This window comes from Oryctolagus cuniculus, chromosome 3 (genome assembly GCF_051225735.1).
Source record: "Oryctolagus cuniculus isolate XC-2025 breed Fujian yellow rabbit chromosome 3, ASM5122573v1, whole genome shotgun sequence".
Classification (NCBI taxonomy): Eukaryota; Metazoa; Chordata; class Mammalia; order Lagomorpha; family Leporidae; genus Oryctolagus; species Oryctolagus cuniculus.
In genome coordinates, this window is record NC_142869.1 from 8615995 (window position 1) to 8630339 (window position 14345).

A 14345-nucleotide genomic window follows, 5' to 3' on the forward strand; every position below is an offset into this window, starting at 1 on the left:
AGTCCAAAGTATTGTTTTTAATGTCATTTCCAACCTGCTAAGATTTCACTGATTCCTGTAGACTTTATTCTGCGTTTGACCTTAAACTAGCATTAAATCCCTCCACATACAACCCCAATAGAAGGATCACGTTCCATCAAACACAGACTACCTATGCAAATCCATAGAGCTACTTAGGTGTTGGTGAACCTGGAGAGACATTGGAGCCCCCACACATTACTCATGGGAACCTAAAATAGCTCAGCCACTGTGAGAAATGGTCAAGTGGTTCCTCAACAAGTTAAACATGGAATTCCCATATGACCCAACAATTCCACTCCTGGGTATAGGCCTCAGTCAGAACTCGCACATGTGTTCTAAAGAGCGTTCTTCATAATAGCTCGAGAGTGGAAACAACACAAACTGATCAGTGGGTAAGCACAGCATGACACAGTTACACAAAGGAAGGGTATTTTCTTTGGCAATACAAAGGAAAGAAGAAATAACACGTGCCACTACATGCGTGAACTTTGCAGACATAATACTAATCTAAAGAGGCCAGTCACAAAAAGCTGCACATGAGATGATTTCTTTTTTTATAAAATGCCCAGAAGAGGCAAATGTATAGACATGGGGAGCAGCACTGTGGCACAGTGGATTAGGACGCCCTCGCAATGCCAGCATCCTGCATTAGTTACAGTGTTTGTTGGGGTCCCTGCTGCTCTACTTCCCATCCAGCTCCCTGCTAATGCTCCTGGGAAGGCAGCAGGTGATGGCCCCAGTGCTTGGATCTCTAACACCTGTGTGGGAGACCTGGATGCAGTTCCAGGACTCTGGCTTTGGTCCAGCCCAGCCTTGTCCCTTGCAGCTATTTGGGGAGTGAACCAGCAGATGGAACAACTCTCTCTCTCTCAGCTTTCCAAATAAATAAATCTTTACAAAATATTGTAGATCATGAGTAGTTACGATGGTGGTGGTGTGAGATAGGAATGGGTATTGACTGGTAATGGATATGAGGTTTTCTTTAATGGGGAGAGAAAAATGTTCTAGCAGTGGACTTATGTGATAACTTTAGTCCTGAGAATCTCCCAAAACCGGAAACTCTAGGTGGTGCATTGTATGATAGGTGAATCATACAGAAGTTGTTTCAAAAAATCCCAGAGTGAGCATTTCTGCTGATGGGTGTACAAAGAGCCGTGCTGAGAGGTCTGAGACAAGTCCCATCACACGAGGCAGACGGAGTGTCAGAATTCATGCTCACAAAGTATTTTACAACCATTGTGCAGATTCGTTCTCACAGCTACACCATGAGACATGGTTATCATCCCCTTTCTCAGCTGAGAAATCCCAGGCTCCAAAAGTCCCCATCTCAACCGGGAAGGAAGCAGTCACTCCTGGCATGGCAGTCAGGACGGCTCCCACGCTGCTCCTCCCCACACCAAGCCGCCTACCCTGGCAGTGGTGATGCAGAGGCGATGAGGGAGCTAAAGTAGAGGCTGAGGGCCTCACTCCTTTTGTGGCTGATTCAAAGTGAAAGATAGCTCGTTTCCACCCATGGACTGAAGTTCCGTGGTTCTGTGGCCACCTTCCCGTGGAAGCGAACACCTACCACGTGTGACCTTTTAGTGTGGAAATAGTATCTTAGAGATCCCTTCCCCTCCTCTCAAGCCACGCTAGGACTCCAATTCCTTGAGTGCTGTGAAATTCACACGAGCAATGCCATCATTTCTTACGATTCTTTCACATAATAATTGCAAATCGGACAAGACCATAAAACCCACCTCATCTCAATTTCTCCTTGTGAAAAATTCCCTCGATCTCCCACACACTGCAGAAAATAAAGGATCCTGGAAATCCAGGTTCGCCTCTGTGCTTTCGTGCACCTGTCTGCATTGGGCCTCGCTTTACAATTGCACGTGCCCCCTCCCCTCTATCAAGCTCATTCCCATAAAGACAAAGAGGTACTTAGGAAACTTGCACAAATCTCTAGAGCTGTGAAATCTTTGTTTCAAGTGACTTTTTTTTTAAAGTATTCATTTATTTATTTGAAAGGCAGAGAAGGGGCCAGCGCTGTGGTGCAGTGGGTTAACACCCTGGCCTGAAGTGCTGGCATCCCATATCGCCACTGGTTCGAGACCCAGCTGCTCCACTTCCTGTCCAGCTCTTTGCTGTGGTCTGGGAAAGCCGATGACAGCCCAAGTCCTTGGGCCCTGAACCCACGTGGGAGATGCAGAAGAAGCTCCTGGCTCCTTGCTTCGGATCGGCACAGCTCTGGCTGTTGCAGCCATTTGGGGAGTGAACCAGTGGATGGAAGATCTCTCTCTCTTTCTCTGCCTTTCCTCTCTCTGTGTAACTCTGACTTTCAAATAAATAAATAAATCTTTAAAAAAAAAAAAAAAGAAAGAAAGGCAGAGAAAGTGAGGGAAGAGACACAGATAGAGTGAAATCCTCACTTGCCAAATGGTTGCAATGACCAGAGCTGCACCAAATCAAATCCAGGTGCTGGAACTCCTTCTTGATCTCCCATGTAGGTGACAGGGGCCCAAGTACTTGATCCACTGCTTTCCTAGGAGTATTAGCAGGGACACGGCTCTGAGGCAGAGCAGCTGGGCCTTGAACTGGCACTCTGATATGGGCTGCCAGAATTTCAAGTGGCGGCTTAACCTGCTGCACCGTGCCACCGGCCCCTTGAGTTGCATTCTTGATATATAACTACAGAATGTGTACCCCAATTTCACCCCTCAAATTGCACACAAAACAGAATGCTTTGGCAGAGAAATTAGGCTTCAGTGAGACCATCGTAACCCCCTTCTGATAAGATTCCTGATCGCTGGCTCTTACATGACAAGGAACATAGAGCCGCTGTCATTGTTCTTAGGGGAGCTCTCAGCCGCACCATTCACGGCGGCCAGGTAGCCAGGGACAAAGTCGTGCATGCTACACATCTCCCGGCCTGGACTAACAGGTGGGCAGAGAGCAGACAGTGACGGGGCAACCTGGTGGAGACGCAGTGTGCTGTGGGATAATCTGGAGAGCTGATCCCACAGACGCAGGCGTGAGAGGTCCTCGGATGAACTCTAGGAGGGTGAGCAGCTAATCCCAACCCATGTGGCAGAGCCACCGCTGGGAACAAGGGGCGGGATCCGTGGGCCTGAGACGCGTTTGGAGAGAGGCAGACAATCGGGACCGGGACGACTGAGAAGGGGGCGGCCTGATTCACCCTATTGCTTTGCAGATGAGAAAACTGAGGCAAAAGAGGTCAAGGCATAGGCCCACGCCCATACAAGAGACAGCCTCAGGACACCGTCTCTGCCCCTCACTCCAGGCCCTCTGCGGTGTGCAACCACTCAGGTGAGACCCCTTAGATAGCATTGGCCTTGAGATTTATCAGTTCAGTGGAGGCAGCCCCTGGACCCGTGGAGGCTGGTATAGATGCATCGCCAAGTTGCTAGTTTCTTGCCTAGGCATGTTTTAGGAAAGAACTAAGTGTGATAGATTTTCCAACAGCTGGTTCAGCTACACAAAACAGAGAAGTTTGTTTTTTGTTGGAAGCACAGTGTACAGCACAGGAAATTAGATATTTATGTTCTTGAAGATGTATTTGTTCCTCTTTTCTTCTTTGCCTCTTGACTGGACTCTTTTCCGCGGGGTCTTGTCAGTGACACGTTCGGCATCAGTGTACAAACATCTTCACTCAAGGTGAGAGGGACAGCCTGCGTCTCAGCCTCTTAAGTCACAGAACTGCCACCTCGCTCTGTCTCCACCTCTCCCTGTCCCTCTCAACCTAAAATGCCTCCAGTTAATTGTGTAGTTTTGTCTCAATCTGCTGTGAATACTTTAGTTTCTGTAATAGCAGTAAGCATCACTTGATTGCATATATTTGTTGCAAACATGAAATAAATTAGTAGATGAACAACTAAATTCGGCATATATTAAGCGCTTGATATATTGCTGCTTGAGAGAAGTGAATACTAATCTCAATTAGCTTTAAAAAAAAAAACTAATGTGGGGCTATGAAAATGAAATGTAAGTTGAACCTAAAATTAGTCATCTGATTCTTGGTATCTTAAAAGCAAGGAGTTGGATCATTTTCTTTTTGTATTAGACAGGCTTTGGGAAAGTGACATTTAAGTGGAATTTTTGGAACGCACCAAAATAATGCAATGCAATGATCATCAGTGACTGATTGTATTTTTCTATTTGCTCACAGAGGAAGAAAGGCAGGCCTAAAATCCACTTAACTTAGAATGACAACGTTAGGTAGGTAGTCAGAAATTTAGCCTATGTGTGTGGGGGGGAAGGGCCTGAAGACCAGCACCTACCATGGAAGCTCCAGACCCAGCATTTTCCTGCTCAGACCCTGATAACCTTCCAGGTGGTCCCCGCCCTTCAACCTTCAAAGTCTCCTTAGAGTCCCTCCGTGGTTGCCAGAAACGTCACTGGAGAAAAGGCCGTGGGAGCCGTGGGAGCCGTGGGGTTCTTGTCTTCATACAACAAAGAATGCAGGCATGAGACAGAGAGCAAAGTAGCAAGGTTTTATTGGGGGCAGGACATCCATCAGAATGGAAGGGACAGAGAGAGAGAGCCCCGTCACTCAGATTGTGGGAGAGCGAGGTTATGTGGTTGAATGGAGAGCAGAGAGCTGAGCGTGCAGTCTTTGTTTAGGCTCCTGGTTTTTAAGGGAGTCTCTCTTTATCACTTCCCCCTTCCCCTCCAGGACAAAGCGTTTGCTGAGTGTAAATTAAGAAATTCCTTTCCAAATTTATCAGACAGGGGGAGTCTTGCTGGCTCCGGGCCAAGGGGCTTCCCTCTAGGGTGCCTGCGTTGGAGGAAGGATGTTTATCAGGCCAGGTAACCCACTTGGTGGTGAGGAGGGAGAACTCGGGGAAGGGCTGGGACCACCTGGAAGATGGGCTTCTGTTGATGCTGGCTCTCTCAGGCCCCTGTCTCGCACCCGTAGGCTAATTTGCAGCTTCCTGCCTAACGAGAAGTCAGGATGCAACGACTAAACCAGGAGAGGGCTAACGCAGAGAACTGAGTCTTCCAAACCCTTCATTCCAAAGAGAAAGTGTGATTGACTTCGCAGGAGCAGCAGCAGAGACTTCTCAGGCACTCAGCTGGCCGGTGACAGGGATCCCAGTGTTTGCTGTCATGCGAGTGCATTTTATTTTCTCTAAGCAGGAAAACAAAATTTCTCTTCTTTTTTGTGTTCCGTGCCCATCCCCCAATGGCCATGCTTTGGGAATATGGGTTGGACCCAGATAGACTCCATGAGGAAGTGTTTTCCATGCGACTCAGTCGCAAGTGCTATGAATTCCAAGCACACCATGAGCACTCCAGGCCAGCAAAGCACAAACCAAACCCAGTGAGGCCCCGTGGCTTGGTGGTGGAACCCCGCTTCTATTCTTTAAACAATTACCAAGAGGGTTTCCCGCTATTCAAGACTGAAATGGTCCATGGAGCAATCATTGATCTTTAGAGACCTTATCTGGAGATAAAACAAAAGTGTCAGCCTTGCAAGTGGTCACTCTTAATATTTAGACAAGGTTACAGGAGCTCTACAGTTCTAGGGGAATTGGATACACCAGCGGAAGCAGGAGGTGAGGTATTAACAGCCTAGGCTGAGCAACACAGCTGAAAAGCTGAAGTGTGGTCCTCAATGAGACAAATGCATCTTTGTTTCCCCTTCTTCCTGCCCCTGGAGGGCGGGGTCACCAGGCAAGGGAAGGTCATCCACCAGGTGTGGCTGTCTGAGGGGTCCTCTCCCTCCCCTTCTCACACAGGTACCAAGAGCACTCTGGAAGGCCAGCACATCTCTGGGCCTCTCCCCCTCACTCTTCCCTTCTCTTCCAGGGATCCAAACTCACAGCCCAGTGAGACGAGACCCAGATGCCTTGCTCTTCCCTGCTACCCTCCGGCAGACACTAAATCCCACACTCTTGGGCAGCGCAGCAAGTGCAGGGTTCTCTCTTGATGCCCATCCATCCATCCCTGCCCGGTTACTCCTGTTCTGGGGTAGAAGATCTGTTGGATTTCCCTGCTTAAGCGTGGTGTTTTTAGGGGAAAAAAAAAGAAAAGAAAACATATTGAAGTTCCCTCCGGTCCATGGAGCTCTTGGTATATGGAGATTTGGAGCTCAAATCCAGCTAATTTAGAACAAAGAACTATTGTGTTTTACTCTCAAAATAGTCTGGCTAAGCAAGGCAAGACCCAATTATGATTGTGTCCCCAGGCTGTGATTCTTACTTAAAAATCACCGAGTTCACATCACAGGCCCTATTAAATATTATTCTGGTCAAAATGTAATTTAAAGCTATTTTAAAACAATCATTACGTCTGGTATTAATTAAACTCTAGGAGTCAGTGTGACAGATTTTTCCACTTCCTCCTGTTTTCTCAAAAGTTCATAGAGTGACCAATTGTTCCAGTCTTCTCAAGCTAAGGGTCAAGAAGTTTGACTTGCGGTGGCAAAACTGGGAAAGTCCAAGGCAGCTAGGTTCATCACGGTCACCTTAACATCCTGACGTAATGCACCCGACACCCTGCGAACACACACTCGCCTTTCGCTCACATCCAAGCAGAGGAAAGCCTTCATTTCCTTTGCGTTGTCAGACTGACGAAGGCAGGCATGCGGGGTAAAACTGATCAGGTTTGTGAGCTGGAAGACCACACCTTCACCACGTCCCCTGTGTGACCTCATGCTCCTACCTGACCACACCTGTGCGCCCACCTGCCAATCAGACTAAGAACCACGCCCCTTTGGAAGTGGATTAAAGGCCTGGAACATGGTGGCCTGGCTCTTTCTTTTTGCCCCTTTTCACCATTGCCGCCTGCCCCATGCGTGTCTCTCCACGTGGCCGGCTCCTGGTGCTCGGTATGAATCCAGATTTCCCTCTCTCTTTTAGATAGGGCCCTCACTCTCCTATGCATTTCTCTCACTGAATAAAAGTTAAAACTTAACATGCTGCCTGGTTTATGTGTGCCAGTATTCAGAATCCTTCTCTGACTATAAGGCAAGAACCCACAAGGCTTATTAATTTTGTATCATTAATAAGCAAACTCGTAACAAAACCGAGGGGCGAGCCTTTGGAGTCCCAGCTGCTCTGTGTCCAGTCCACCTTCCTGCTACTGTGCACCCTGGGAGGCAGCAGATGCTGGCTCAAGTACTCGTGTCCCTGCCACTCACGTGGGACACGCAGGCTCCTGGCCTCACCCTGGTTGTTGTGGGCATCTGGGGTGTGAACCAGTGGCCGAAAGAGCTCTCTGTGTGTCTTTCTCCCTTTCAAATAAAATGAAAACAAATTTTTAAAAATCATTTAAAAAGAAGTCACACTATGTGCCCTACCCCTTTCTCTTGGCTTGCGATGGAGTTGATAAAAGGATCTCATGGCAGAAAACACCAGCTCCCCTTCCTGTGTCAGCTCACAGCTGAGCCTGGCAGGCAAGACCCTGCCACGCTCTCCCCTCCTCTCCTCTCTCTTCCACCTCCTCCAACCTGTACCCAAGCCTGCTGCTATTGAGAAGAGAGGACATGGCCATGCTTCCCCACCACGCACACCCTGGCCCAAGGCTCACACAGGCTGAAGAGGGTGGAGCCCTTCCAGTCTTCTGACCCACAGGGCAGTGGGCATAATATAGGGGAGTTTTCTTAAACCACTATGTTTGAAGTCAGCAATGAAAAACTAACACATCTAATACAACCCTACTATTAAATAAGATATAAGGGATGGAAATTCCATATGTGTCTCCTCTCTGATCTAATACATAGGCCTCTCTCCTATACTCCACAAGCTGGCCAACAAAAGGACACAAAACTTCTATGGAAAAACTCCAATTTAGTAAAAAAAAAAAAAAGTTAAGTAAGTAAAGGCTGTTGTCTCATGAATGATTCTGGTGGTTGAAGAAAAGATCTTGTATAAGGAAGTGCTATGAAAGTATACCAAATTACCCAAAAAACGATTAGACAAATTCCTGGCCTCTCTCTAATCCTCTCTCTCTCCGTCTCTGACAAGCAGAGCCTCTGCTTGTGCACAGCTGTAATCTGCTCCCAGCACAGCAGCCCAGACATGGCCTGGCCCAGACTACAGCAGCCTGCTTGGGTGTCTATTGGGTTTTGAATACCTCAGATAGGAGACGGAAAAGGGAGATGGAGACAGACCCAACAGAGACAGGCTGCTTTCCTGAAGCATAGAGGTGGTGACAGTCTCGGAAGACACTGCGCACACGCTCGTGGGACTGGCCTTTCATTGGTTGCAGAGGGAACTTGCTGCGGGCGGAAGGGGGCTTGCTTACCAGGGGGAGTAGGGGGCTTTTCGGCAGCCTGCTGGGGACTCTTATCTGTTTTGCAAGCTGCCCTGTGCCACTTATCTTTTTAACCAACTCTTTTGCAAAGGGTCTGGGGGAGATCTAGGCTGGTTCAGGGCGGGGTTTCACCAGGGAGGGTGGAAGTAGGGGAAGGTGACATTTTGTGAGATTCATTGCTCTTTAGGGTCGCCCTCTCTTTGCTCCTGGACAGTAGGCAGACCCGGGCCACTGCTGAGCTGGGCATCTTGGTGAATGGGCCAGCTTCCTCTGCTTGTAAGCGCACGGTGTTGGGCGCTCCTCGGCTGACTGGTGGGGAGACTGGGACATCAGAGGTAGCCCTGCCGTGTTTACAAGCAAGCCCTACTTTGCATTAGCCCAGGAACAACTTCCTGGTTGTCCAGCGCCTACAGACGTGGGATCAAGGAGAGACCTGGGTCAAGCAAACAAGGACCATCAGACCATCCCCCCACGGTCTTCCTTTATTGAGCTTCCAGCCTGCCTCCCTGCTCTGGTTTCCCAACCAGACTTAGGCCAAACTGATACTTTCATTCAACCTGATAGATTTCTCTCCATTTTGCTAAATGCACTACGATCTGACAGTGGAAGCAGAATGGGGAGGGAATGCCCAGTCTTGATCCTAATGCATTGTTATGTTTCAGTTTGCCAAAGTCTGCCAAACTATCATCTTTCAAGGCTAATGGGATGTCCCCTACCCTTGTGTCCAGTCGCGGTAGACAACCAATCCCAGATGGATTCACTTGAAGAATCACATTCACTTGAAGGTCTATTGCCTACAGTTCATTCCTTGGTACTCAATTTTTAAATCAACCACTCTTTGGGGGCACAAGTAACCAAAACCCTGGCTAATTCAGGTAGAAGACCAATTTCTTGGAATTAGCTCACAGATTTTGTGGGAAGGTGGAGGGCCAGGCTTAGATGCAAGCCCCAGGTCATTCCTTGGGCCCCAGGTGCATGCGCATAGCCACAGATTCGGTGAATGTTATTTTTTCCATTCTGATTGGAATAGCTTGCATTCATGCATGATACATAAGAATATTAATTACAGGAGCAGGCACTGAGCTTGTAGGTGAGATGCCAGTTAAGATGTTAGCATCCCCCTCTAGAATACCTGGGTTTGACTCCCAGCTCTCGCTTCTGATTCCAGCTTCCTGCTAATGCAGACCCTGGGATGCAGCACTGATGGTTCAAGTAGTTGGGTTCCTGCCACCCACATGAGAGATTTGGACTGAGTCCCTGGCCTAGCCCCAGCTGCTGCAAGCATTTGGGAAATGAAGAAGCTAATGGATCTTCCTCTCTCTCCCTCTCCCCCTCCAATAAAAATAAATAAAATGTTTAAAGAATACTAATTACAGATTTGTCTAGGGGATCTATTAACTCACCTTCCCTTTGTCACAATGAAGCCCAAATATACGGGATACCTGACATCCCATAGAGCATCACATGGCTGATCCCATCAGGGACATCATGCTGTTCAGACAGGATGTGCAGAGTGGGCAGCACAGGCGCTGCAGGGGCAGGTCCTACTGACCTACCAAGCAAGGATGCAGCTCAAAAGCATCGTGATGACACAGGACCACGCAGAAAAAGTGCACACCCAGTGCCTCCGTGTCCGATTAGTGATGAACGGCCAGGTGCTGGGGCCATGGAGATCACGTGCAGAGTGCCCAGGGACTTGCTGGGGATGGCAAGGTCGTCTCTCCAGTGTGGCGCCAGCCACGTTCAGGAAGAGCCCCCAAAACCTACACGCATTTTATACCCGCAAAAACCTGAGCTGAAAAGAGCCCTCACCTGCTGCTTTTCCAGGAGCGTTAGTGGGGAGCTGGATAGGAAGTGGAGCAGCCTGGACTCAAACCAGCACTCATATGGGAGGCAGGCACAGCCGAGGCAGCTCAACTGGCTACAATACAATGCCAGTCCCCTGCATTTTTTTTATATTTTACAGTTTCCCATAGAAACTTCTATGTTTGCTAGACATCTTTTCTTTTTTTAAAGCTTTATTTATTTGAAAGACAGGGTTACAGAGAGGCAGAGAGAGAGAAGGAGGGAGGGAGGGAGGGAGGGAGGGAGGGAGGGCAGGCTAATGGTTTCACTCCCCAGATGGCTGAAATGGCCAGAGCTGGGCCGGTCCTAGAGCAGGGGTGCAGAAGGAGGTGCCCGTGGCCTCTGCGGGGGTCATGGCCCTGGAGACCCCCCCCAGCCTCACTCTGCCTGGGGCAGATGACACACTGCGGGTGCCCAACACTGGCTTGTCCCCCAGCTCTTGAGCCTGGAGTGCTGTGTTCAGCCTCCCTTTTGTTTCCATTTTCTCCCGTTATCATCTTACTTTGACAAATCCAGGCATTTCTGACATAGCCCCTTTGGTTTCCTGGTGTGTGTATGTGTGTATTTGACAGACTGAGGGACAGAGAGGGAGAGACACACAGCTCCCATCCTCACCCCTCCCCCAGTGGCGGGGGAGGGGCAGAAGCTAAGATCCTGGAATTCAAAGCTGGTCTCCGCGTGGGTGGCAGGAGCCCACCTAACCTGTCCCTGCTGCCTCCCAGTGTGCACCAGCAGGAGTCAAACCCAGGCGTTCTGAGGCAGGACGTGGGCATCCCAAGTGCCCGATCAAACGACCACCCCTTCGGTTTGCTTGTCAAAATCTGGTGACTTCCAGCAAGGCAGCCATGCCCACAATCGCGTTTTAAACATTTTCATCATCCCCAGTACTGGATGAAGCCAGGCCACAGGGGAACTGAAATGGCTGGAGCAGGGAGGAAGCTACAGTGAACCCCCAGCTCCCCTGGCCCTGGGGTGGTCCCCGGAGCCCCTACCCTCTGCGCGCCCTCTGTGGGCTGGTCCTGCTGGGCCCGCATCCCCTCCGCGACCTGCGGGGCGCGCGCTGCCCCGGGGGCCCGCAGCGAGGCTGCCAGAGCCCAGCCCTGCCTGCAGCTTCCGCCCGAGCGAGCACTTTCGCTTTTCTTTCCTCTGGAGGCGGCAGTTTGCTGTTTCGGCGGCCGGTGCCCCGACTTCCTGTTCCTCCCGCTGTGTCCCCTGCGCACAGAAAGCTTGGAGAGGGGTAGGCGCAGCCCCAGCCCCAGCCCCCAGGTGAGTTCTGGGCTCTGCTGCTCTGTTCTCTGCTGCTGGTGGCTGGGGCTGTTGGGGTGAACTTCCTGGAGGCCGCTGCGGGGTGAAACTCAAGTATTGCTACTCTGAGGCTGTCTCTTTGCAAAACAGCGTTCTCCAAAGGGGGTGCAGAGGGCCTGTGGGACTTGTGGGGAGACAGCAAAAAAGGGGGGACATGGAGGCGAAGTTGACACACGCCTCAGCGCTCCCTCTCTCCGGGGTTCAAGCTCAGTGTGTGGAGATGCGCCCCGCCTCCTCTCCCAAACTCTGGTCCTGCCCTGGTCCAAAGCTCACTGCAGCTCATTCGTTAACCGCCGTGCAAAGACTGTGAAGAGAGTCCATTTCCCCTCTAGCATGTGGTGACCTTTTGATGTATTTTCTATAAGCGCATTCGTGATATTTCTTTGAGATAAATGCCTAGGAGTGCGCATTCCAAGGGTACATCTCCTAGGGTGTTTGATACTGAAGACGGAGTTTTTTGCACCTGTTTGCATTCCCACCTGCGTGATTAGTGCTATTATGTTCCCATTCTGTAGGCAACGGTGCTATCAAGCTCTCTTCTCCTGAGCTTTTCTGACTACTGGTGGGCTAAGGTGTTTTCATAGTCATTGCGCATTTAGCTTCATAGTTCCAATCGCGGCTCCATTTCCAACTCTAGCTTCCTGCGTATGTGCACCCTGGAAGCACCAGGTGGTATCTCAAGAAATTGGGTTCCTGCCCTGCACGTGGGAGACCTGGATTGAGTCCTGGCTCCTGGCTTCCATCTGGGCCAGCAGTGTTTTAATAAACCAGCAATTGGAATTGTGGGTGTGGGTGTGGGTGTGTGGACTCTGCCTCTCTGCTTTTTAAATACATAAGTAGTTTTGAAAGCAAATAATAAAAACTTCTCTATGTCTCAGTGTCCTCAACAGGTACCATCATAGTAACCATCCCGCCAAAGTTTTGTAAGGATCAGATAAGTGGCTATGAAGCCCTTAGCACAAAGTCTGGCAAACAGGAGGCACCTAAAGAAGCAGCAGCAGGCCGGCGCCGCGGCTCAATAGGCTAATCCTCCGCCTGCGGCGCCGGCACCCCAGGTTCTAGTCCCGGTTGGGGTGCCAGATTCTGTCCCGGTTGCCCCTCTTCCAGGCCAGCTCTCTGCTGTGGCCAGGGAGTGCAGTGGAGGATGGCCTAAGTACTTGGGCCCTGCACCCCATGGGAGACCAGGAAAAGCACCTGGCTCCTGCCATTGGATCAGCGCGGTGCGCCAGCCACAGCGCGCCGGCCACGGCAGCCATTGGAGGGTGAGCCAACAGCAAAGGAAGACCTTTCTCTCTGTCTCTCTCTCTCACTGTCCACTCTGCCTGTAAAAAAAAAAGAAGAAGAAGAAGCAGCTGCTGTTTTAAGTGCCTGCCCGTTTGGAATCTCAGCATCACAAGGTCACCTGTTGCTGGCCTGCATTGTTTCTGGGAATTACCACTGCTTCCTTTGCCCGTCGCCCCTCGGGCAGCCAGTGCATGGAGGGATGCTTGGGGCCCGAGTGCCTGGCTGCGCGTGCCGTTTAATGCGCAGAGCGGCTGAGCCGGCCTCTTTCCGCAGGATGCCCACCTTGCCCGCGGCCTGGGATGAGGCTCTTCTTCAGCACTTCACGTGCCGGAAGCTGGAGATCGCCTACGCCATCCACAAGCCATTTCCCTTCTTCGAAGGCCTCCGAGACAAAGCCTTCATCACGGAGAGAATGTACACGGTGGGTGCTGCTGACCGCTTCTCATGGTGGCCTGGGCCCTGTCGGGAGCTCCCAATTATTGAGCTCTCAAACCACAACCCCCCAGTGCGGCACTGTGTGCAGCGGGTTAAATTGCTGGCCTGCAGCAGCAGTAGCAGCATCTTCGATGGGCGCTGGTTGGAGTCCCAGCTGCTCTACTTCTGACCCAGCTCCCTGCTACTGTGCCTGGGAAAGCAGTAGAAGATGCCCAAGTCCTTGGGCCTCTGCATCCACATGGGAGACCCGAAAGAAGCTCCTGGCTTTCAATCGGCTTTCAATCGGCTCAGCTCTGGCCATTGGGGTGTGAACCAGCAGATGGAAGACCTCTCTCTCTCTCTCTCTCTCTCTCTACCTCTGTAATTCTTTCAAATAGATAAAATAAATCTTAAAAAAAAAATAAGCCCTGGGGCTTCAGGGTTGGGGATGCCCAGCCCAGGTGTGCTTTCGTACTCACAGAGGTGGGAGCAATTGAGAGGTGGTGTTACCCAGGCTGCCTTAGCTTACGAGACCCCACGGGGGCTGCCATAACAAATGACCTCAAACCAGGGGATTTGAAACACAGGAATGCATTCTCTTACAGCTGTGGAGGCCAGAAATCCAGAGCCCAGCACTGGCAGGCTGGATTCTGCTGGAGGCTTTGAGGGAGCCCCATCCCTGGCGCTCTCCTGGCTTCCGGGGGTGCTTGGTGCTCTCGGCCTGTGGCCGCGCTGTTCCACCTCTGTCTCCATCTCTGCTTCCGCCTCTGCTTGTCAGTCTCTCTTTTTTGTTCCCCCCCTTTTCTTCTCTTTACAAGAACTCTTGGATTTAGGGATGAGCCTGGGTGATGGCCACTAAGATGCTTCATTATGTCTGCAGAGACCTTTTGTTCAAACACGTTCACCCTGGTGGGTTCGGAGTAGGCATATCTTTGGGTGCTAGCAGTGGAGGAACAGCGTCCCCAGCATGGCCCTCAGTGTGGCCCTCAGCGCCGCAGCTCCCTCTGCCCATCACAGCCCGGACAGGTGTCCCTGGCCTCTCGCCTGTGAGGCCCTCCCCAGCACTACGCTCCACTCTCACTGGGTGTTTTGTGTTTGAATTGTTTAATGCTTATCTTCTCTACCTGACAATGCCCACTGCCAGTAGGGGCAGCATCTCATTGAGCGTATCCACGGCTCCGTACCCGAGGATTGGTGCACTGAGCCTAGCAGGTGCT

The 14345-nt window shown here is 50.7% G+C and overlaps 1 protein-coding gene across 8 annotated transcripts in view; it reads left to right on the plus strand.

The window, feature by feature from the left end:
• The first annotated feature begins 11106 nt into the window (after nt 1-11106).
• The window catches only part of SP110 (SP110 nuclear body protein), a 47866-nt gene continuing 44627 nt past the window's right edge, over nt 11107-14345 (plus strand). For 7 of the 8 annotated variants that reach the window (XM_089329768.1, XM_051849077.3, XM_070070084.2 and 4 more), the window contains exons 1-2: nt 11254-11391; nt 12988-13135. In XM_089329768.1, the coding sequence (XP_089185894.1) occupies nt 12989-13135 (147 nt within the window). In that variant the 5' untranslated portion in view covers nt 11254-11391; nt 12988. Of the gene's footprint in view, nt 11392-12987; nt 13136-14345 lie in introns of all 8 variants that reach the window. The other variant, XM_089329766.1, reaches the window with a different exon arrangement.